Source organism: Monodon monoceros, unplaced genomic scaffold, assembly GCF_005190385.1.
Source record: "Monodon monoceros isolate NGI ecotype Baffin Bay Population unplaced genomic scaffold, NGI_Narwhal_1 Super_Scaffold_8, whole genome shotgun sequence".
Lineage (NCBI taxonomy): Eukaryota > Metazoa > Chordata > Mammalia > Artiodactyla > Monodontidae > Monodon > Monodon monoceros.
The window spans coordinates 69,933,091-69,956,728 of record NW_021703785.1 but is presented as its reverse complement, the minus strand read 5'-3'; the positions used below and the strand labels follow the sequence as shown (position 1 = coordinate 69,956,728).

General features: G+C 43.9%; 1 protein-coding gene and 1 pseudogene across 4 annotated transcripts in view; one reads left to right on the top strand and one right to left on the bottom strand.

Moving 5' to 3' along the window:
• FLT3 (fms related tyrosine kinase 3) overlaps window positions 1–23,638 on the bottom strand; it is an 80,687-nt gene that overhangs the window by 5,498 nt on the left and 51,551 nt on the right. For 2 of the 4 annotated variants that reach the window (XM_029210273.1, XM_029210276.1), the window contains 14 exons: window positions 23,162–23,265; window positions 22,362–22,470; window positions 21,876–22,054; window positions 20,770–20,876; window positions 20,551–20,683; window positions 20,357–20,461; window positions 16,721–16,831; window positions 15,552–15,705; window positions 13,669–13,751; window positions 11,840–11,967; window positions 8,363–8,485; window positions 6,414–6,525; window positions 6,001–6,100; window positions 5,427–5,532 (listed from right to left, as the gene is read on the bottom strand). In XM_029210273.1, the coding sequence (XP_029066106.1) occupies window positions 5,427–5,532; window positions 6,001–6,100; window positions 6,414–6,525; window positions 8,363–8,485; window positions 11,840–11,967; window positions 13,669–13,751; window positions 15,552–15,705; window positions 16,721–16,831; window positions 20,357–20,461; window positions 20,551–20,683; window positions 20,770–20,876; window positions 21,876–22,054; window positions 22,362–22,470; window positions 23,162–23,265 (1,654 nt within the window). Of the gene's footprint in view, window positions 1–2,149; window positions 2,404–5,426; window positions 5,533–6,000; window positions 6,101–6,413; window positions 6,526–8,362; window positions 8,486–11,839; window positions 11,968–13,668; window positions 13,752–15,551; window positions 15,706–16,720; window positions 16,832–20,356; window positions 20,462–20,550; window positions 20,684–20,769; window positions 20,877–21,875; window positions 22,055–22,361; window positions 22,471–23,161; window positions 23,266–23,638 lie in introns of those variants that run through there. The other 2 variants (XM_029210275.1, XM_029210274.1) reach the window with 2 other exon arrangements.
• On the top strand, window positions 9,335–10,209 carry LOC114888374 (annotated as a pseudogene).

Here is a 23,638-nt window from a genome sequence, read left to right as displayed (position 1 = left end):
CTTCTTTTATTTTTTTTAATTTTTTTTTGTTTCTTCTTTTAGATGTAAAATCTCAGTCTAGAAATCCTGAGGCCATGCAGAAAAACCATAAAGGAGAAAGGCCATTTATATAGAGAATGCATAAACAACAAGGCCCTACTGTAGAGCACAGGGGACTATGTTCCATATCCTGTGATAAACCATAATGGAAGAGAATGTATAGATGTGTATACCTGAATCACTTTGCTATACAGCAGAAACTAACCCAACATTGTAAATCAGCTATACTTCAATAAAATAAATTTTAAGAAACTCAGAGAAAGGCCACAAAAAAGATCTGTTCTTTATGCAGTAAATACAGAGAATTGATTTCTTGGGTTTTCACCTGGGAGTTTAGTGACTTTAAAAATTTTTGTCCAAAATGAAAACAGCTCTACTTTTTGTTTCATTATAGAGTTAATACACATTCATATAGATAAAATAAGCAATATAGAAAGATATATATATTTTTAAAAAGCTGAAGCCACCATAATAGCTAGCTTGCTGTTCACACACAGTTTTGTGTCGGGAGGCTTGGACTGTAGGTTCTGTTGTAGAACCTTGTTTTGAACTACAAATATGTTGCTCATATGTTACATGTGTTACATCTTTTCACTATTTACTACACATGGGCACGTCCCATTTTTTAACGGCAGCCTAGGGTTCCACAGTACTGATGTACCATAGTTATACTTTTGATGGATTGGTTGTATCACATAAACTGAAAAGGGCACACATGACCTTGTCTGTCTTTGGAATAAATGAGGGAAGTGGAATTGCTGGACCAGAGAGGACGCACTTTTGAATTGTGAGTCACGTCAGCAGCCTACCCTGCAGAAAGGTTTACTTATTCCTACTCCTATCTTCTGGGTCCGGGAACGCTCTTCTCCAGAGCCTTACCAGGGCTCCAGGGCCCAAGATGTGGAAGATGGTTCATACCCACTTTTGAAATTCTCTTTCTTTTTTTTTAAAATTTTATTTATTTATTTATTTTTGGCTGCATTGGGTCTTTGTTGCTGCGTGCAGGCTTCCTCTAGTTGCTGCGAGGGGGGGCTACTCTTCCTTGCGGTGCTCGGGCTTCTCATTGCAGTGGTTTCTCTTGTTGCGGAGCATGGGCTCTAGGCACGTGGGCTTCAGTAGTTGTGACACGTGGGCTCAGTAGTTGTGGCTCGCAGGCTCTAGAGTACAGGCTCAGTAGTTGTGGCACAGGGGCTTAGTTGCTCCGCAGCATGTGGGATCTTCCCGGACCAGAGCTCAAACCCGTGTCCCCTGCATTGGCGGGCAGATTCTTAACCACTGTGCCACCAGGGAAGCCCGAAATTCTCTTTCTTAAATGAGCTTAATGATCCTTGCCATTTTGTCTTTTCTATTGTCATGAATTCTTTTTGTTTCTCTCTTTTCCATTTTGTTAGGTTGATCATGCTTTCTAGGGTCCCTTTTTTCTTCTCTGCTGAATCTGAGATTATGTATTATATTTCTCCTTCACCAGTGGTTATACTTACATATTTAACACCCATTTTATTCTTGTATTTATTTAACAGTGTGGCTGCTCCCACCACAGAGCTCCTGCAGAATCTATACCTCTCCCACCCCTTTAGGAAAGCACTTTGCCTTGTTTTTTCAAAGAAGCCTCTGTTTTGGGTTTTCCCTCTTCAGTCTTAACTGCTTTCATTTTCTCGGGGATTTTCCATAATTTCTGGTCCACAAAGATCTCCTTCTTGCTTTCAGAGGCCATTATGGCCTCAGTTCTATCTTTTTTTTTTTAATAAATTTATGTATTTTTGGCTGCGTTGGGCCTTTGTTGCTGCACACAGGCTTTCTCTAATTGCAGAGAGCGGGGGCTACTCTTTGTTGCAGTGCGTGGGCTTCTCATTGCGGTGGCTTCTCTTGTTGCAGAGCATGGACTCTAGGGCGTGCGGGCTTCAGTAGTTGTGGCTCGTGGGCTCAGTAGTTGTGGCTTGCGGGCTCAGTAGTTGTGGCTCGCAGGCTCTAGAGCGCAGACTCAGTAGTTGTAGCGCACAGGCTTAGCTGCTCCGCGGCATGTGGGATCTTCTGGGACAAGGGCTTGACCCCGTGTCCCCTGCATTGGCAGGTGGATTCTTAACCACTGCACCACCAGGGAAGCCCCAGTTCTATCTTTAAAATGTATATATTTCCCATAATTTATAGGGGCTGATAGGAGAAGAGAGATGGCGTGAGTTCAGGGGCCTTTCTGGAAGCAGAAGGCATGCCTGTCCCTCCCTCATACTTCATCATCCCTTCACCCCGTCTGCTCACCTCTCCAGCTGCAGTCACCTCCTAACCGGTGTCCTTCTTGTTTCTGTTGCTGTTGCCGTCCGAGGCACACAGGATCCCAGTTCCCCAACCAGCGATGAAACCCAGGCCCTGGTAGTGAAAGTGCCGACTCCTGAGCCCTGGACCGCCAGGGAACTACCCTAACTGGTGTCCTTGCTTCCGCTCTTTTGCCTTTTTTTTCCTGAACGTACTTTTATGCATCCTTTCCTTCCCTCCATCCAGAAATATTTGCTTAGTACCCCCTAAGATCATGTAGCTTAGCAACACATTTTACAGTTGAGAGAACTAAGCATGATGCTACCGCTGCGTATGCCATGGCGAACAAAACAGATGTGGTCACTAACCTACTCTCACGTTGACATTCATTCATTTATTTAAGAGCCAGTTACTGTCTCCGGACAACGGGGAGACATCAGGCGATGTAAAGACGAGAGCGCGTCATCCTCACCCTCGTGGACCAAATCTAGCGATGAGGCAGACAGACCCACAAAGCAAAGCCATCACACAGCCTGACTTGAGTTTCACGGAGAGGGATAGACAAAGTGTTAGGGGATTCAGAAGAAGGAACCTGAAATCGGAAGTTAGGGGAGAATTTGGAGAGGGGAAACTATTTGATCAGGCTCTTTTTTTAATTATCGAGGTATAATCGACATGCTGTTACACTTGAAATTAGTTTCAAGTGTACATCACAGTGATTCACATTTGTATAGATTGCAGAAGAATCACCCCGCGAATCTAGTTAACATCCGTCACCGTCCACAGTGATCTGGGTCTTTATCAAAGACAGACAGATATTGAAGCACGTCTGTCCGTTCTAAAAACCTCATTGGTTCATCAGTGTCCGAATAATGCCTTAGCATGTTATTCAATGAGCTCCCTGCTCTCACTCCGTACCATCAGGGTTGGGTTAGATCTAAAGTGTTAACCTGAAATTTCTAGATGTGTTTCCCTCCCCGTCTCACTTGTTCTCCAAGAGCCATCTTCCTTCCTGGTCTGTGATGAAGCCGAGACAGAGATTCTACAAAAACCATTCACGTGGGTGCAAGGAAAGATTGCGCCAGGCATGCTGGCCTGTTTTCCCACCCAAGAGACTGGACAAGACATGTTAGGAGATGTGAAGAGAAGAGACGGAGGGGCAGGGGCCTGCCCACTGTGGGCGGAGCTGCCTGGCATCGCTGTGCAGGATGTGCCTGCCTCAAAGGTGACCAGCCAAGCGGCAAGGGGGGACCGAAACCCAGTGTCTGCTTCCCAGGCTTCTGGACTGAGCCCACAGCACCTGCAGGAGTAAGGGGCTCCTCCTGGGGTGCTCATCTCACCCAAGGGGTCCCATCCTCTAACTTAGCTAAAGGTGTTTCAGCTTGCTGTCAGCTCCTTTGATACTGGGAGGGAAAGGAACCTTCCATCGCGAGGGCCAGGGAGTGGAGGAGACTGGGGAAAACGTGGAGGATGGTCCTGGAGCACAGATGCCCTCAGCTGAATCCTCACCCACGGGGATCTTGCAATCCAGCCATCCCTGATACCTCTGAGGCCCCTCGGACAGAGGGAAGCGGGTTGGGACGTCCTGTGGGTGTGGGGATGTGAGAGGGGAACTCTGGCCAGATCAAGGTCGTCCTGAACAAAGCCAAGGGCACCTCAGCAGCCGTGGACCCTCCATGCTGGTCACACCAGCTCTGCAGTCTTGTTTTCCTCCACATGCCCCCACTCACCCTATACTTTAGTTACAACCCATTATTTTCCATTCTACTTTCTCAACCCTGAACCTTTATTTATATTACTCACCCAGCCTGGAGCACCCTGCTAACCCCCATCCCCCAGAGAGCAGCCAAAATCTACTCAGTCTTCACAGCTCAGCTCAAATAACATCGCCGTGGAGCCACACCAACTGCCCAACAAGTAAAAATTACTCATTACTTGTTTTCCTATAAAACTCTGCTTTTGGTTTATTTTACAGTGTCCTTAACTGTTTACAAGTCATCTGCTCTGTAGCCTGTGAGTCCCCTGGGGGCTTTCCATCTCTCCTTTTTGTCTAATTCCCTGACAATACTGAATTTCCATATGTGATTAAAAAAAATCATAACAGGAGGAGAAGACACATACCATCCTCACAGGTCTCTGGAAAGACTACAGAATTGAAAATGGACTCCTCATAATGTAGAAAAAAGAGGACGGACAATCCATTTAAAGACTCAGATTCATATTTAACTAACATTTATCACCTGCTAAGTGTTCCCCATGTGCTAAGTCTTTTCACATACATCACCTTATTTACTCCTTACAAATCCACAAAGATTTGTTAATCCCATATTTCAGATAAGGAAACTGAGACCACCCCTCCCCCAAAGATTAAGTGACTTAATTAACTCATATCAGAAGCAAACAACGGAGCCAAGATTTGAAACGAGGTATTGGGAGTTCCAGGTTCCTTTGTTCATTTGGTCTAGGGGATGGCTCCTCTAACTACATCAGGTGGTACTGTTAAGGGTGAGAATCAGCAAAGTAATTCCCAGTTCCCAAAGCTCAAAGGTCATCTAGCTTAGCAACCCATTTTACAGGTAAGAAAACTAAGGCCCAGTGCTGGTATTAAGCTCTCAGGACTCCAGGTCAATGCTCTTTCCACTCTATTACATGATTGAGTTGTATGATTATTCCACACAAAACCTTCATGCTGAATTAGGTAAAGTCAGTGGCTTCTGGAGGTCAGGGATTACATTTTATTTATTTGTTTGGTCCTCTACACTGGTCACTTAAAAGCATTTAATTTCTTAATCAATTGGCTAAAATCTTCAGGAAAAGTTTTTCTTTTTTACTTTCCCCCTAAAAACACTTATCCGTAAGTATATCTAACCCCATACAACTTTTTTTTTTTTTTTTTCAGGACAAGAGCAGCTTTACTTTTCCAAATGCTTTTCTTAATCTAATTATATTGAAGGATGGGTGGCCCTTTGTTTTGAGTTTAGGATTATGAGTTTGACCCCATACAATTTTTAAAGAGCAACCTAGACCAGTTGTGATGAGGAAGGCAACTTGGTACCTTTGGCACTTAGGAAATCAGCAATGAGTGTTCTGAGTTACAGAGTTCTTTATACTTTATAAGATGCTGTGCTGCTACCTACCGCTTCTTCCACATCTGCCAGCTGACATCCTAAAAATGAAGTCAGGTTAGGAAAGGATGGCCGTTTCCTTGAGTCAAAAGCCCAGCAGGATTGCATTATAAAGTATCTGTGAAGACAACAGGAGAAGAAGCAAGATAGGAAATCTGAATGAAGCAAAATGGGTCACTTTCCACTTAACGAAGCACCATTTATGGCTGTGGAGATAGTTGTTTATGGCATGTTCGTCCTGAGGCAAGTACTAGCTTAGATTTTGAACTCATATGAGAAAGGACAAATTAGATGATGCATTTTGACAAATACAGTGTGGACTGGAATTCAGGAGAAGGGTCCCTCAAGTAAAGGAACTGAAACCCAGAAAACATTCAGTTATGTTCAGAAATCCCCGAAACCAAAAGGAAGAGTTTTCTTTCCTTTCCTTTTCTTTTCCTTTCTTTGCTTTGCTTTGCTTTCCTTTTCTTAAGAGGAATCATGGGAACTTCATACTAAAGAGTTTTACTTTTTTTCTCATGGGTTTGGAGCTAGACAGGCTGTAAATTTCCGATTTCAGCCGCTTTACGGTCTGACTTAAACTTACATTTCTTCCGTGGCATAAAATGGCTGATCCATTTTAAATCCACTCTGGATGAGTTTGTAGAAGTTAGCATCAGCTGGAATCCCGGGGTAAGGATTGACACCTGAGAAAAACAAGAGGGCCTATAACCATCCACTCACCCTTCAGTTGTTTAGTATTCACTCAATTGGCAAACACGATAGATTGTGGCTCCCTGGGCCAGCACTGTGGGGTGCTGGGCAGGAGAAGCCACGTTCTGGCAGGCAGGACAGACCAACGGACACCAGCACATAAAAAGAAAGGGGCTCAGGCTGCAACAGAAGACTAGGCGGGCTCTGGGTCATGGCATTTCTTCTACCCTTTGACTTAGGAGTGGGGGAGGACTGCAGAGGGGGCACAGTGCAGAAGCCCAGGGCTCAGGGAACTGCAAGTCTTACCAAGCGAGAATATTTCCCAGAGTAATATTCCGTATGACCAGACATCGCTCTTAATTGTGTAGATTCCCTCAAACAAGCTTTCGGGAGCCATCCACTTCACAGGCAGACGGGCCTGTGTAAAATCCAAGCGGAGATTAATGGTGAATTTTCCACATACAAGCATTCCTTCTTTTCTCGTTAGCTAGATGATCACTTTTATTCTCTCCCTAAGGCCACACTTAATGCTTCCTTGAGAAAATCGTATTCCTCAAGTAGGCTTTTTTTCACTTTCAAATTAATATTGTAACATAGTGGCCTTAAACAAACAAACTTTATTTCTTTAAAACTCAAGCTTGCACTTGGCATTGGTAAGTTTCACAGTAGACACTCGCTTCCTGCTGCGTAGCCAGGCACTTCCCCAGAGGTAAGTGGAGTATTTTGTTAAGGCATCTCTTGGAAGAATTTTAGTGGAAATGCCATCCACAAGAACGTGATGGGAGGAGCATACGTCATCGCTTCCAGAAATGACACCAGGCGGGTTTCTGTGGCTTTAGTAATTCTCAGTAGCATGAAAGGGGAGTTTTGAATTAGTACAGCGTCAGGTTAGAATCAAGACACGGGGACGGAGAGGTTCCTGGGGCTGAGCATCTTGTAGTATTTTCTTTTTCAGGGATTGAGAGCCCTTAACGGTGCACATTTAATCTGCCAGGTAAAATCAAAGCTCAAGAAAGAGACCCTGTTTTAAATCCTATTCAAAAGGATGAGCTGGGAGAATCAAGCAGGCTAGTCTGGTTAATTTGATGAATTAAAGGGATTAATTGTGGTTCCAAATGGAATTCCCTTTCCTGCTTAAGAAACTACCAGCTAGTAGGTTAGAAACTTCATAGCCATTATTAGTTCATCCTATTTAAGACTGCAGCTACAATGAGGGAAACGTAGATCCAAAATCAGCTGTGTGTTTGATTCTAGCGGGAACACAGTTTAATCTGATTTGCAACATGTATTGGACAACGGAGTTTGCTTGGTTTATTCCCATAAACGCTCTGCGGTAGTGAATACTCCTCATGGGAAACGCTGTATCATCATGCTCGTGCACAGACGTGGGGCTCAGACCATTCATGTTCTAACCCATGTGCTGTGTAATCACGAGCAAGTGACTTTTCTGTGCCTCAGTTTCCTCAACCACAAATGGGTACTTTGAGGACCAAATGAGTCAATACACGTAAAGCCCTTAGAATAGCGCTTAGCACATGGTAAGCACAATACCAGCATTTGTTATTATTATTACTTCACAAGTAGGGGCAATAAAGCAGAGAGAAATCACAAAAATGAACAGCCAAAAAGAACAGGGGCTTAAATCCAGGCATTGTAATTCTTAAAAACCATACTCTTTCAACTATACACAATCTTATCATCTAGTATTTTTAGTAGTTCTCTTATAAGTGACACATGTATCCTTAGGTTTTTTTAACAAGTAGCTTCAGTGATGTTTTAGGTCTCCCTGTGTAACAGTAAGAGGATGACAAATATTCATTAACTAACATTTGATTTAAATACTGTGCCTTTTAAAAATGTATAGTTAATATTTAATTTACATGTTGTATTTTTAAAATGCTGTCTTGTAACAATTACCTATTCCCATAATGAAAGCATAACTCAATAGTCACTTTATAGATTAAGGAACCGAAATAAGTTTTAAGTAATGAGATTTTTTTTTTAAAGTGTGGATTGCACTCAAAGCCCCCTAATTGCTAGGTGTGATGCTATTTTGCTCAACTTTTATTACAGATGGAATATTTCCGTGAAGCTGCAGAAAAACCTTTGAAGCACAAGAAAGCAAACTGCCGGGAGGAAGTTTTCTGAGGTTAACGTAAATCACAAATGCACTACAGTAAGTGCACATGTTTAGATTAGTGATGACAAAAACACAAAATAACACGATAAAACTACATGAGAAGAAGCAGCCTTACATTGCCTCTGATCACGTAGTTGGAATCGCTCATAATGTCCCGAGCCAGTCCAAAATCACCGATCTTCACCACTTTCCCGTGGGTCACAAGGACATTCCTGGCTGCCAGGTCTCTGTGAACACACTAGAAGGAACAAACTGGGAGTGTTATTTACCATGATGTATATTATCACAGAGTACAATCTTTCTTCTCGTTTCAAGTTCAGTAGGAGTTACAGATGACAGAACCGTAGTTCCTCGAGGTGCCTTATCTTTACTGGGCCCTGAGCAAGCATCACGATGTGTAACTAAGTGCGTGAACAATTCTTCAGCCGTTGGTGCTGCTTAGGGAACATTCCCAGAGGCCAAAGGGGCCGGGTTCTGAGAAAGCAGGTCAACCCTAGCAAGGTGCATATCTTGCTATAAATAAGAGACACAGCAGCAGGGCCTCTAAAGGGGTTTTCAGAGCACTCTTCTGTGGGGTGGAGACAATGTCTTTTCTGATGGGAAAATACCTTTGGCAATAAAATGGCATAATATTAAAAAAAGAGGGAAAATACTAGAAGTTTGGGAAGGTTGACTAAGGTGGAATTAGAAACAGTTCCTGAATTGAGAGATGACGTGACTTTAATTCCAGTGGTTTGGCAAGAAAATTAACTCCACGGAGGAAGATTTTAAAAGAAACAGGGATTTCCCTGGTGGCTCAGTGGTTAAGAATCTGCCTGCCAATGCAGGGGACATGGGTTCGAGCCCTGGTCCAGGAAGATCCCACATGCCGCGGAACAACTAAGCCTGTGAGCCACAACTACTGAGCCTGTGCTCTAGAGCCTGTGAGCCACAACTACTGAGCCCGTGGGCCACAACTACTGAAGCCCGTGCGCCCTAGAGCCCGTGCTCCACAATGAGAAGCCACCGCAATGAGAAGCCCTCGCACCGCAACGAAGAGTAGCCCCCACTTAATGCAATTAGAGAACGGGGATGGCCTAAAGGGAAAATGGGAGGGAGTTCCAAGAAACCAGATATACTTCAAAACATTGTTATTATCACAAGCCCAGGGGGAGAAAAGGCAGTGCCCCTTGACCTCCAATCGTGAGTAGTTTGAGAATTTACTTAACAACAGGCAGCAAGGGGCTGGACCGCCGAGGCAGATGCCTTCAACGTCTGTAAAGAAACTGGTGTCAGTGCTACTGTAGACGCAGAGGTGAGAGAGGAGACTTACTCCAATAGCCGGCAGGGAACACGAGGAGAGGAAAGTGCCCGGGGACTGGGGTGGGGAAGGATTCTGAGACCGTGATTCTTTTCACTGTTGAGCAAGGACGAGGACGCCCAACTGTGGAAAGGAAAAGTAAAGACGGCAGCTCTTACTCTTCGGTCCCAGGTGCTTCGGGATCTGTGGCCCCGGTGCAGACGTGGCCAAGTCCAAGAACCACAGCATGCACAGCCAGTCCCCAAAATGGCCCGGAAACGGCGTCAAGAAACCCCGATCACAACTATCTCTTAAGGGGGTGGACCCCGAGTTCCCGAGGAACATGCCATTTGCCAAGAGGCACAACAAGAAGGGCCTGTAGAAGATGCAGGCCAACAACGCCAGGCCCACGCGTGCACTGCTGAGGATATCAAGGCTCTCGGAAAGCCCAAGGAGGCCAAACCCAAGGTCCCAGAGGGAGCGGCTGCAACCTCAGTCAGCTTGCCTACATTGCTCACCCCAAGCTCAGGAAACGTTCCCGCATCGCCAAGGGTCTCGGGTTCTGCCGGCCAAAGTCCCAGGCCAAGGCTCAAACCAAGGCCAAGGCTGCAGCTGCAGCTGTGGCTCCGGCTCAGGCTCAGGCTCCCAGAGATACCTAGGCCCTCACAAAGGCTCCAGAGTAGAGGCCTTTATCTGCCAATGTGGGAACAGAAGGACTGGTGTGACCCCTGGGCTGCTGTCTGCATGGGGCTGGTGTCCTCCTGTACAAATAAACCTGAGGCAGGATCTGTCAGTAAAAAGGAAGAAACGAAGGAAGGAAGGAAGGAAGGGAGGGAGGGAGGGAGGGAAAGAAGAAGGAAAGAAAGAAAGAAAGAAAAGAAAGAAAGAAAGAAAGAAGGAAAGAAAGAAAGAAAGAAAGAAAAGAAAGAAAGGAAGAAAGATAAGATAGAAAGATAGAAAGGAAGAAAGAAGAGAGGGAGGAAGGAAGGAAGAAAGAGAGAGAAAAAGAAAGAGAAAGAAAGAAAGAAAAGAAAAAGGAAGGAAGGAGGAAAGAAAGAAAAGATAGAAAGAAAGGAAGAAAGAAGAGAGGAGGAAGGAAGGAAGAAAGGGAGAGAGAAAAAAAAGACAGCAACATGTACTTTTAATATCCATGAGTGAAAAAAACCTTGGGATTCTAACTGGGGTTGTGAGAAATATACAGATTAATCTGGTGAGAACTGACTTTTCTTTTAAAGGGTGAATCTCTCCCATATGAACAAAACAGAACTCATTTATTCAGGTCTTCCTTTTTGCCCTTTAATCAAGTTTCACAGGTTTCTTCATGAAAGAAACATATCTTACGTGTTTCTTGTTTATCTTAACCTGTTTCATAGTTTGGTTGCTCTCCTGAATAGAGTTTTTTTTTCTTGTTCTTCAAAGCTATTGATTTATTTCACATTAATCTTTTTCTTAAAACTGGGATATAATTGATGTAGTACATTATATTGGAGACTGTACATTTTTAAAGAAAAAAAAATACAGCTGAAATGATTCTTTCCAAATTCAGGGAGAAAGAGGAGAGAGGAGGCCAAGAGAGCGCAGTGGAGGAGAGAGAGGAAGAGACTAGGAGACCAAAGGGAAAAGGAGAGGAAAAAGTTGGGGAAATAAAGAGAAGTAGTAGAAGGGAAGAAAACGAGGACAGAAAGTAGCCAGACGAATGGCTGAAATCGGTTCACAGGCAGCAGACGTCTGAAATGTCAGAGAAGAGCAGAACTGAAAGAATATTATAGAAAGAATGCAAAACTGGGGTAGAGTCCACGGTGTGAGGGGCCCCTGAGGTCTTCACATCACAGCCCCAATGGACCTGGGATTAGCAGACCCACAAGGCTGCTGCCAGCCCACAGCAAACTCTCGAAAGAGATACCGGTGCCTTGGGTGGCTGGGTTGGCCTGAAGAGCACCCGGGATCTGAGCCTCCGCTCACCCCCTGGGTCAAATGTAGGACACAGTCTAAACAACCTGAAGTGACTGTCCGACAGGGCTACGCCTGGTTTTGAGGAGGGATTCCTGAGGACTTCCTATCTGGAAGCTTCAGGGACTTTGGACCGTCTGGGAGGGCTGTGATAACCGTCATTTAATAAGGGATCCCTGACCTTTATACTATAATTAGCCAAGAGCCCATGTAACATCCTAGGTGACTCCAACTGTGAACGGGAGGGAAAGACAGACCTTAGGAGCTGCAAGTTAAAATAAACAAGAAAAAAAGAAAACCCCACATCTCTTCTTCAAAATTATCTTGTTGGTATTGTGAGTTTCGTTTTTAAAAGGAGCTTACCGACTTAAATTCCAGAAATTCCATTCCTTTGGCCACTTGATATGCAAAGCAAAGAAGATCTTCAAAGGTAAGTACATTCAAGTCCTCTTCTTCCTCCAGCCTTTTTTGGTTTTCGTATTCAATTTCATCTGTAAAATACAACTGGTCCTCATTTTTGCCAAAATGCAAAGAAGTTGCCTTATGGAAGGGGGAGGGGCAAGATAGGGGGAGGGGATTTAGAGGTACAAACTGTTATGTATAAAATAAGCTACAAGGATATATTGCACAACACAGGGAATATAGCTGATATTCTGTAATGACTATAAATGGAGTAGAACCTTTAAAATTGTGAATCACCATATAGTACACCTGTAACTTATATAATATTGTACGTCGGCTATACTTCAATTAAAAAAAAGAAAAGAAGTTGTCTTATAAATCTCTGTGAGCACCTCATGTACAAATGGAACTATTACGTCATCTTCCTGGTGGCACCAGGGCTAAGCTATTTATGCAGAGAACTGTGCAGCCCAGGAAGGGTCACCTAAAGATTCTCTTTGGTTAGAGGAGTGAATTCTCCAGCTCTCTGGGGATGAGTCAGGGGTTTCTTTTGCACTAGGTAGTTTTGTCACACTGGGAAAAGAATTACCAATTATCTACTACATTTTATGAACTGTTTGTGCACTTAATTTTTTTTTAAGGGGAATGAAACTCCTCATTGTGTGTGTGACACCACTAAAGTTTTTTTTTTTAATAATAAATTTATTTATTTATTTATGGCTGCATTGGGTCTTCATTGCTGCGCGCGGGCTTTCTCTAGTTGCGGCGAGCGGGGGCTACTCTTCGTTGCGGTGCGCGGGTTTCTCATTGCGGTGGCTTCTCCTGTTGTGGAGCACGGGCTCTAGGCGCGTGGGCTTCAGTAGTTGTGGCACGCAGGCTCAGTAGTTGTGGCTCGCGGGCTCTAGAGCGCAGGATCAGTAGTTGTGGTGCATGGGCTTAGATGCTCCGCGGCATGTGGGATCTTCCCAGACCAGGGATCGAACGGTGTCCCCTGCACTGGCAGGTGGATTCTTAACCACTGCGCCACCAGGGAAGCCCTTAATGTTCTTCTAGTTAATCCTTTTTTTTTTTTTTTTCCGCACTGTGTGGCTTGTGGGATCTTAGTTCCCCAATCAGGAATCGAACCCATGCCCCCTGCAGTGGAAGCACAGAGTCTTAACCACTGAACTGCCAGGAAAGTCCCAATTTACAACTTTTAAAAAGAATAACCTGATCAAATAAAATAGCTCTCAGTGTTTATTAGTAGAAACATTGACAGAAAATTCACACTACTAAACTGGTGGCTTTTCACTACCTTTAAAGTAAATATGCGTTGGAACTTCCCTGGTGGTGCAGTGGTTAAGAATCCACCTGCCAATGCAGGGGACACCGTTCGATCCCTGGTCTGGGAAGATCCCACATCCCGCGGAGCAACTAAGCCCGTGCGCCACAACTGCTGAGCCTGTGCTCTAGAGCCCACGAGCCACAACAAGTGAAGCCCACGCGCCTAGAGCCCGTGCTCCGCAACAAGACAAGCCACCACAGTGAGAAGCCCGCGCACCGCAACGAAGAGTAGCCCCCGCTCTCCACAACTAGAGAAAGCCCAGTCGTAGCAACGAAGACCCAATGCAGCCATAAATAAATTTATTTTTTAAAAATGCTATAAAGCAACTATGCATTAATAAAGCCTATAGATGACATTAGCAAAGATAAACATGCTTTTGCATTTACACACTTTTTAAAAATAGCTAACACAGAACTCTTGTATCCATTTCTATTTGGAAGTGCTACTATTCAGAATAAAACATTACCTTCGGATTGAAATGAATTCCCATTGAACCCTGAGACAGGATCTGAGTCCGGGTGTATCTGGACTTCTCTTGAACCAGGCATACTATTAAAAAAAAGTTATTTCATTATTTATGTTCTTCTTCTGAGTAGACATTTTATTAGAAAAAATACAATTCATCAAATAAATGAATTCCAATTATAAATGGGCTTTTAAATTAAAAGCATGGCATCAACTAGTCCTTTTAGTGTGTGTGGACATTAAACACATCTGTGTAATTGAGCCTGTCTGTCGAACAAGGATAAGAGTGATCCCTGTTATCTGTATGGAATCTTATGGTTCAAAGAGGACCTCACTCAATCCTTCCCACAACCCTACAAGCTGGGTGTCAAAGTCACATTTTATAAAAGAAAAACTAGGCTGGGTGAGATAAATATGATTTGCTGAAATCACGAAGCTAATAAAGAGTGTGACTTTCCCTATAAAAGTCCATGTATTATAGATCTTCTATGGAGACCTTTTAGTGTTTCATCATCCTTTTTTTTTTTTTCCAAGTTGGCCTTTGTAAAGCTCATTCCCTTTTCCTGTGAAATTAATAAACAGTAATAAGGAAAGTCTCTTTTACTGTGTATAATATAGAACTCTTCACTGAGGAATTTTGTATACATTATATACAGACAATGATTCAGTTTATTCCAGCATAATAGTTTACCCCAATTACAATGTCCACATCTTTAGAAAATAGCTTAATGCTTTCAGACCACAAATATTCCAAAGGTAATTGCTTCAATGTGTTTAATACCCAGTGACTGGAAGGAATCAAAGGCACTGAGTGACCAGCATGGTGTCACTAACCATGGAGTCCTGGTCACACATGGATTCTCTGTTCTAGAATTCGGATGACATTATAGAATCCTCTCAGTTCGGGAATATGAACAGAGAAACGAGTGTAAAAGGGAAGTTTGGTGTGAAATGATTAAGGGCAGCTGCACAAAGACATGCATGGGGTTTCCATGGGGTCCCTGGTGTTAAGATGCTGGTCTCTGTCTCAGCCATTAGAAGGCCAGAGGTGTGAGGTGAAACTTACATGCTAAGAAAACAAGGAATCTCAAACGGATCCTCCAAAAGACCCCCAGAAAAGCTAACAGTCTCTGACAAATCCACATTTAGAAAAAGGGAGAGGTTTCATGTAGGAGGGAACTAGGGATGCACTGTGGCTTGAGGAATCATTCTATCAGAGTGCCTGTGAATTCATTCAGAGAAGGATGTCATCGAGCTATGACGTTCAGGTAATTAGCAGGAAATTTCCAAGGATAAGGACGAGCATCCCGCCAAACCTACAGCCCTCTTGGGACTGAGAATCACTCAGGATCCCACAGATGGCAGAATATACAAGGCAGAGCATAGAGACAAATGTCACCACTACTTTATTTTGTCCCCATCATTGTCAATCAATCCATCCTAATTTTTAAAAATCTGATTTATGAGTTTAGAGCTCTTTTGTGCAATACTCCCAGGACCTGCACTACTTTCTAGGAATATATCAAGGGCTTTGGGAAAGGGGTTCATTCTTTCCACCAAAACCCACGTGTCAGGCAGGAGGCCTGACATATTGAACAATGCACCTTTCCTAAAACTGAGTATATGTCTAGGATGTGATTAGGCGCCGGTGGACAGAATTGGTTCAGCTACAGTACCTGTACTGTAGGAAAGGGAAAGCCTCATTGTTCAAATCAACAGGGAAACTATAACGAAAGATAAGAGACCTTTCTAGGTCTTAGAACCCACGGACCACACAAAATGCTGGAGGATGGCCTTTAGATACTGGCCAGTGGGGTGTGTTTAACCACCATACTTTGTCTGTTCTGTAATGTATTATTATAAAACTGTGACCCAGTCTCTTACCTGGAATTAGGGGGTGATTGGAAAGTGGGATAAAAACTGAAATTATGTTCCTTGAAAATCTCCGTCCACGTCCTATGAAATTTTTCTCTTTTACTTCTTAGATAGTTGAGAAGGTCGCCATAGCAACAGTATTCAAAAATCAAGTAAATTGGTCCTGAAATAGTGACAGTTTTAATCCTAGGTATACAGACACCAAATAATTTTTTTCAGACATCTGTGTGGCAGAAACCATACTCTATGAGAACTCCCTTGTCCCCTGACTTGGGGAGAGTACAGCTCTCTCTGAACCTATCTCTTCTTGGACTTTAAATTCAATTTCAGATTTTTGCTCAAACTCCTTGGAAAGCTGTTGCCTTCCACTTTGGCCCGTGTGGCCTCACCAAGAACCACTGGCCACCTAAATTCTCCAGTTTGCAACTGGGAATAATAGGTTGACTGCGTTGTGAGCACTTGGTAAATATAAGCTGATTTGCGGTTTACCCGAGGAGGGAGAAATACATCCCTAGCCACCTCTTAAATCCATTTTCTCTTTATTTCTCTGTCCCAGTGCCCGGCTGGCTGTCCCAAAAGGAATGACCCTTGGGCACAGGGTTCGGGTACTTCTAGGCAGAAGCGAGAGAATCAGAGCACATGCTCTGTTGGATTCTGGGAGAATAGAGTTTGAAACCCCTCCTTGGCTACGCCTTACTTGAAGCAGCTCAGTTAGGGCCATGGCCAAGCTGTGCAGCTCAGCACTGCATCTGGGCCAGCTCCACAGCCACGGAGAAGCACCCTCTGAGCAGGCAGAGAGACACCACAAAATGTACTTGCAGCGTTGTTATTATTATTGTGGGTTTTTTTTTTTTTTTTGGCTGTGCCACGCGGCTTGCAGGATCTTAGTTCCCCGACCGGGGACTGAACCTGGGCCAAGGCAGTGAAAGCCCAGAATCCTAACCGCTGAACCACCAGGGAAGTCCCTCTAAGTAGGTTAGAATATGTGGCTCATCCTGATGAAGACAGGCATTGTCTACACTGACCCATCTGACTCTAGAGTGAGGTGTGTCCAATCCCACTTGGGTTTGGGGGCCCACCCTGTGACTGAGAGAACGAGAGAAACGCGAGAACAAACGCCCTTTTTGTCTTCAGGCTAAAACGTTTTCGATTAGGTGTTCTTAGTGGGAACTGGTTACCTGACAGGGTGCATGCCCCCAGCAGATTCACAATATTCTCGTGGCTGCCCAGGTGGGTCATCATTTTGAGTTCAGACATGAGAGCCTCTCTTTCCGAGCTGTCTGCTTTTTCTGTCAACGGCAGAGGGCGTTACAAGTGTAAAATGAAGTAAATTAGGCATTTTAGGTTATTCGGTAAATTAAACTTTTCCTCAGTTCAGAGTAGATTTGCATACAAGTTTTAAAATACGTACAATAATACATACATTTGGAATAATAATACCCTATGTTTTAAGGCAGAATTTCAAAGATTGTAGCATGAAAGTTGAACCAAATAATGTGCCTTTCTACTGGACTTTCCTCTACCTACAAAATAAAACTCTTTATAATTGACCCTTAAAAAATAAAAAACAAAATAATAATAATACATGATTTTCCTCCACAGTTGAAGTTAATAAATATGCTGAAGGGAGAAACATACTTTTTTTTTTTTTGACACCTTTATTTGTTGAAGTCATAGAGTGACAAGATGGGAATGTCAGCGAGGGTGGTTGGTTCCAGCCTGTGACCCTCAGGTCTAGAATCTTAAATTTGTCAGTGGATCCAATGGTGAGAAGGTCAAAGAAGACCAATTCCCACTGACCAAGTTCTCAAGAGAGTCCCTAATTGCCCATGAGGAACAGAACTGCTGGGTAGGCTAGAACGTATCCACTTACTCTCTCCGGCGTAAGTCTAGAGAGCTTGGCAAGTTGTATTCATCATGTTGCTTAGAGGTGTAGCATGGAGGTACCTACCGGTGAACTGAAAGGTCTCCTGTCATTGAGGCCAATGTGCCCAGGTGGTCAGGACACCCCTGCCCGGGAGGGTGCTGGAGCCCTAGAGGCAAGGGCAAGGTCTCTGGGCCTCCCTCTCCAGGCACACCCCCACCCCCACCCCAGCCCCGTCTTGTTAACATATTCTTTCTTACAGGTAGTGTAACTTTTCTTTACATTCAATGGAGATTTGATTAGCTATTTCCAGGTGTCATTATTTTGTCCTGGAAGACATGTAGCCTTTATGTGGCTTTCCCAGAGCTTTGATGTCATCTGTTTTGACTTGTGTGAGCTCTCAGGGGCATCCTAATTTCCAACTTCTTGGCCTGGGAGTGACATCCTTCACTGTGTGCACTGGGACCCACTGTACCTCAGGTTTTCCACTGCCTCATGTTTTATAGGGATTCGTGGCTTTCAGTCGTCCACGTCTTGTTCCTCGTGACCAAAAGAATATATTTTTACAGTGTGCTTAACTCTTTCAAAGCACTTTCATATACCACTACCTGACTTTCATTCATTCAACAAGTATTTATTGAATGCCTACTGTGTATGAGGCAATGTGCCAGGCCTTGGGGGAATAAATGATAGAAAGACACAGCCCCTGTCTTCCTGGAGCTTAGAGTCTCCTTGAAAGGGGGGACAGGTAAATGAACAATTACAATATAGTGTCATAAATGCCACATGGCACAAATAAACCTATCTTTGAAACAGAAACAGACTCACAGACATAAAGAACAGATTTATAGCTGCCAAGAGGGAGGCGGGGGGAGGGATGGATTGGGAGTTTGGGATTAGCAGATGCAAACTATTATATATAGAATGGAAACACAACAAGGTCCTACTCTATAGCACAGGAAACTATATTCAATGTCCTGTGATAAATCGTAATGGAAAAAAATATAAAAAAGAATGTATAAATATGTATAATTGAATCACTTTGCTGTACAGCAGAAACTAATACGACATTGTAAATCAACTATACTTCAATAAATAAAAATAAAAAATAAATGCCACATGGCAAATGAAAGTAGGGGTGCTGTCCCACAGAAGAGGGACACCTAACCCAGCCTAAGGGAGGGTGGGGAAGGGGACACCAAATGTCTATGCTGAGACCTGAGGGAAACTAGGAGTTAACCAGGTGAATTCACAGCGGGAAGGATGAAGAAGAACACGCCATCCTGAAAACAGGATGGGCCAAGATCAAGAAAGAGGACAGCATAGCAAAACATACAGACCCACCCTCATGAGGCTTACAGACTACGGAGGCAGCTAAGACATTAGTTAAACAATTAAACAAATATGTAATTGTAGTTGTGATCAACTTTATGGGGGGAAAAAAAGCCCACAGAGAGCTGGGATATAGGATCTAGCAAGGAGCTTGAGCTCATCTGTGGCGTGAGAGAAGGCTTCCCTGAGCAAGTGGTATTTAAGTTGAGATCTACAGGAGGAGCAGGAGATAAAGACGTGAAAGGGGAAGCGGAAGCGGAAGGACGACCTGTGCAAAGGCCCTGAGGTGGGAGGGAGCATGGTACTCCAGAGGAACTGAGAGCCGGCTGTGCTGTAGCGCTGGGGTGAGAGGGGAGAGGCGAGCTGCAGCCATGTCGTGCTGGGCTGTGTGGACCGTTCAAGAGAAATTAAAAGCAACTGGAAAGGTTAAGCAGGAAAATTATATGCTCTGCTTTGCATTTCATAACCATCACTTGGGCTTCAGAATCCTAAAGGAGGCAAGAGTCCATATAGAGTAGTTGCTTGGAAGGCTAGTGCATCCATTCGGAAGGGATAGACTTGGTCTGGGTGGTAGTAACAGAGGTTAAGAGAAAAGAGGATAACTCAAGAGGCACTAGGCAGGAAGCCTGACAGGAATAGCCTACAGGGAATTAGAATGAGGATGGTTTCAAGGATGAGTCAGTCCTAGGTTTCTGGTTGGCCTGCCTGGGTGGCTCATGGCCGGTCATTGGTACTCGCAACCAATCAGTGAGAGAGGGAGGGCTGACAGAGAGCCAGGGCTGGAGGAGTCCACTTTGGATAAGCTGAATTCAAGGGACTCTGGAGACATCCAAGCACTTGGACATAACCTGAAGCTCAGAAGGGAGGTGCAATCGTGAGAACCATTGGTACATGGGAGGAGGTCACGGGTAAGCTGAGACAGCCCATGAGCATGCAGAGTGAAAAGGGAAGGGGGCCCAGGAGCAAGTCTTCAGGAACTCCGTTGGGTGAGAAGCTGGGTGAGAAGATGAGGGGCCAGCAAAGGACTGTGAAGCAGTCAGAGGGGTAGGAGGAAACCAGAAGAGTATGGTGACGTGGAAACCAAAGGAAGAAAACACAATAAAGATGGAGGGAACGGTCAATCGTGCCAATTTCTGCTAAAAATTCAAGTAATGCCCATTAGGCTTGGTTCGTGGTGATGGTGGAGGTGATGGTCACTGATCGCTTAGCCAAAGCCAGCTGGGGGCGCTCTTGCTAAGTGAGTGATACTAAGGGGAGGAGGTTAGGGAGAGCCAGGTGGCAGCGGATGAGAAATGAGTGGGAAGTGATACAGAAGGCGCCAATTCCCTCTTCTACCCAGAGTCTGTGTCGAAATGTAAGACACACAGCTGCCTGTAGCAATGGTATCCCCAAATACTGAGGCTGGAAAAACCTAAACAAAGAGGACGAAGAGGTGGCGTTTTGTGTTCACGACTTGTATTTTATATTCATGACTTAGTTGACACCCACCCCAACGCGCTCCCTTTTTAGCTTTGAAGGATGGCAAGCAGTAACCATAGCAATGATGGAAAAGAGGAGGTGGGAGGCGTCACTTCCCCTCTTTGTGCGTCTCTGTGGCTATTGATCGACGTAACCATACCTTTCAGCATTTTGACTGCGACCTGGATTGAGACCCCTGTCTTACTGATTCCATAGGCGGTTGCATTCATCACTTTCCCAAAAGCACCCGATCCCAGGACCTTCCCTGCAAGACACATGGTGAGTGAGTGCATGTCGAAGATTTTCCAACAAGAAGGAAACTCGACAGAAGCATTTGGAACACCTGATTCTTACCAAATTCTAAATTTTCTCTTGGAAACTCCCATTTGAGATCATATTCGTATTCTCTGAAATCAATGTAGAAGTACTCATTATCCAGAGAGCCGGTCACCTGCACCATCTGTAGCTGGCTTTCGTACCGAAATTGCTTCAGAGGTGAAATAATGAGTCGATTAGCCATAGAGAGTTCTTCAGAAATGGGACACAATGATGACGTTTTACCTTTGCTTTTACCTTTTTGTACTTGTGACAAATTAGCATGGTTAAAACGGCAATAAAGGGAAGACAGAGGCCAACTGTTGCATAGAATGAGATGTTGTCCTGGATGAAAGGGAAGGGGCCTGCAAGGGAAGAGCATCAAGGAGCAGTGGATGAGAATTCCTGGTGGATACTGTAGCAGAATGCTCGCTACAGTGTCTCACATCCTGTCTGAGGAGCCTACAAGCCCTCTAACTAATACGCTATCCCCACAGAAAATCAGGCCATGTTCATACAAAGAACGATTCCTTCCCAGAAAATTTTAAATGATTCTGAACCCATTTTAAAACATCATTTACTAGGGGTTTTAAGAATTACATCTACTTAAACCCACAGGATGTGAAAGTCAGATAAAAAAGATGTCCGTCTACTATATATAAACTAGATAAACAACACAGTCCTACTGTATAGCCCAGGGAACTATATTCAATATTTTGTAATAAACTTTAATGGAAAAGAATCTGAAAAAGAATGTATATATGTTTATATAAAACTGCATCACTTAGCTGTACGTCAGAAACTAACACAACATTGTAAATCAACTCTACCTCAATTAAAAAAAAAAAAAAGAAATTTGTGTTCCCACTATGAAGCTGTCATACGAATGTGGGGAAGTTAGTTTGGGGACGCTGGTGATTTTGAACCCTTAGTGTAGGTGGTCAGGTTTCAGAATTGCTTAATTTAGGAGGGATCTAAATATCAAACCCAAAATGATAAAACGGGAAGCTAAAGGCAAATAAGGAGATTAACCAAAATGGAAAGTGGTAGAGACTCCAAACTACTAAATCTGTTTCCCTAGAGCTGGATTTCTTGGTAGATGTCCATTATGCTGGGAGCTTATTGCTCTACCCACATCACTTGAATTCATGAGTCACAATGATGTCAGTGGAAGTCACTCTGCCCTTGAACTGCAAAACATGTATGTTCAGTGGGGATTCTTGCCTGACTCAAAAAGCCTTCTCGTCTCACACACTGAACTTATACACTCTTGTAAAACTCCCCAAATAAAAGCGAACTACAGGGACTAACTTCTAGTAGAGAATTCCTGAAGGTGGTGTATTACAATAGCAACTGTTGTCTACCTGGTGAGTTTAGAAGGATTGTTTCACAAGAGGTGCCGAGGGAATTGTATGCACAGCACTTCACCAGGAACCCTTTGACGGCCTCGCTCATGTTCAGGGTGCTGCTTGATATCCACTGTCCAAATACTTTTCTGTTGGCCTTTTTATTCCAAATTCCTTCTGTGATCTCTTCTGTGCAGCTGAAAAGAAACAGCAGACAGAATTTAGACGGGCGGGGCTATCGTCGGATTGGAAGTGAGGGTTTCTCTAGTGGGGTCTACAAGAGACATCTATTTATTTATTTTTTAATCTTTTTTGTTTTTGAAGAGACATCTATTAAAGGTTATCAGAAACAATCTATGACCATTTAGAATTATGGTCGACTCAGAAGGTAAGCATTTTAAATGCTTCATCGTTTCTTCTTAAACTGAATTCATGAGACACAGTCAACACGTCAGGGAGAGTTTTATGTTCTTCTAACACAAGAGGGGCCAGTGTCTTCATTACTTGGGAGACTTGTCTGAACACTTCTTCCAGGTCCAAGACGGTAACGGGTACCCGTCAGAGGAGCAAGAAGCCTGACTTGCCGATGCCTCGGCGAGCACTTGAGGTTTCCCTGTAGAAAACAACAGGGAAATCAAGCTCATGAAGTACAGTGCTTTCCAGAAAGGGTTTCAAAGTCAGCTTCATATAGGCTGCTCACGTACTCTATGTAGTTTGTGCTCCTGGGAGCGTGTCTCATGCAGGGTGACTCAAAGCGGGGGTCCTCTTTCCCCTTGTGTCACCTTTTGTGCAGGCAGCCCTAAACTTCTCTGGGGAGCACCCCCTTTTCCACTGCTAGACCCCTCCTGGAGAGAGCTCAGGTGTAGACCTCCATCTACTGAGCACCCTAAAATGAGTCTTAGCTTCAGGAGAAGCACCTGTAAAAAGTCCAGCAAAATGGACTCTCATCTTTTTATGGACCAGAGAAACCAAGATTATTAAAAAAACTAAATGGCAGGTAGTATGGCTTTTGGTCTTTCCTTAACAGGACCTTTCAAAGTACTAAAATCAATAAAGTCACACAGTAAAGCACCTTCAGAGAGGATATGGAATCAGCATCTTAGCTTCAAAGGATGAGCCCAGAAAGAGATCTGCGTATCAACAAGCCAGTAGATATGAAAGTACAATTTCAAAGCACTTCAGCATGTCAAAACACTTTTGTAGCATTCCTTCCCTAAGCCATGGCTTATCTCTTTCTGATCCGAGTTAATACATTACAAAGGAGTTACAAGCGTAAAATAAAATTTCTTGACAGTTTCACTTACTTCTTATATTCAGCGTGAACATTTTTGTGAACTGGGCGTCATCATTTTCTGCATGGAAGATATATTGTCCTGGCTGGTGTTTATGGTTGCAAAACTTAGATATGCTGTTGGAAAAAGAATTAAAGACAGACTTAGCCAGATTCTTTGAGGAGATGTTGAAATGAATAATGGTGTGCATGGGAGTAAGTCTTCCTGAAGACACTCGCTCTCTCAAGTTCAGTGGACAGGGAGGTTCCCAGATGCTCTTGCTACTCAAAGTGTGGTCCACAAACAGGCAGCATCAGCCTTGGTATTATCTAGGAGCTTGCCAGAAATACAAAATCTCAGGCCCCACCCCAAACCTACTGACTACTCAGGGTCTGTATTTTAAGATGATCTCCGTGGAATTCACATGCACATTAAAGGTTGAGAAGCACTGATCTAGGCTGGAGCTGCTAAGAGAGACAAGAAGCTTCCGGCCCCTACTGTTACATACAT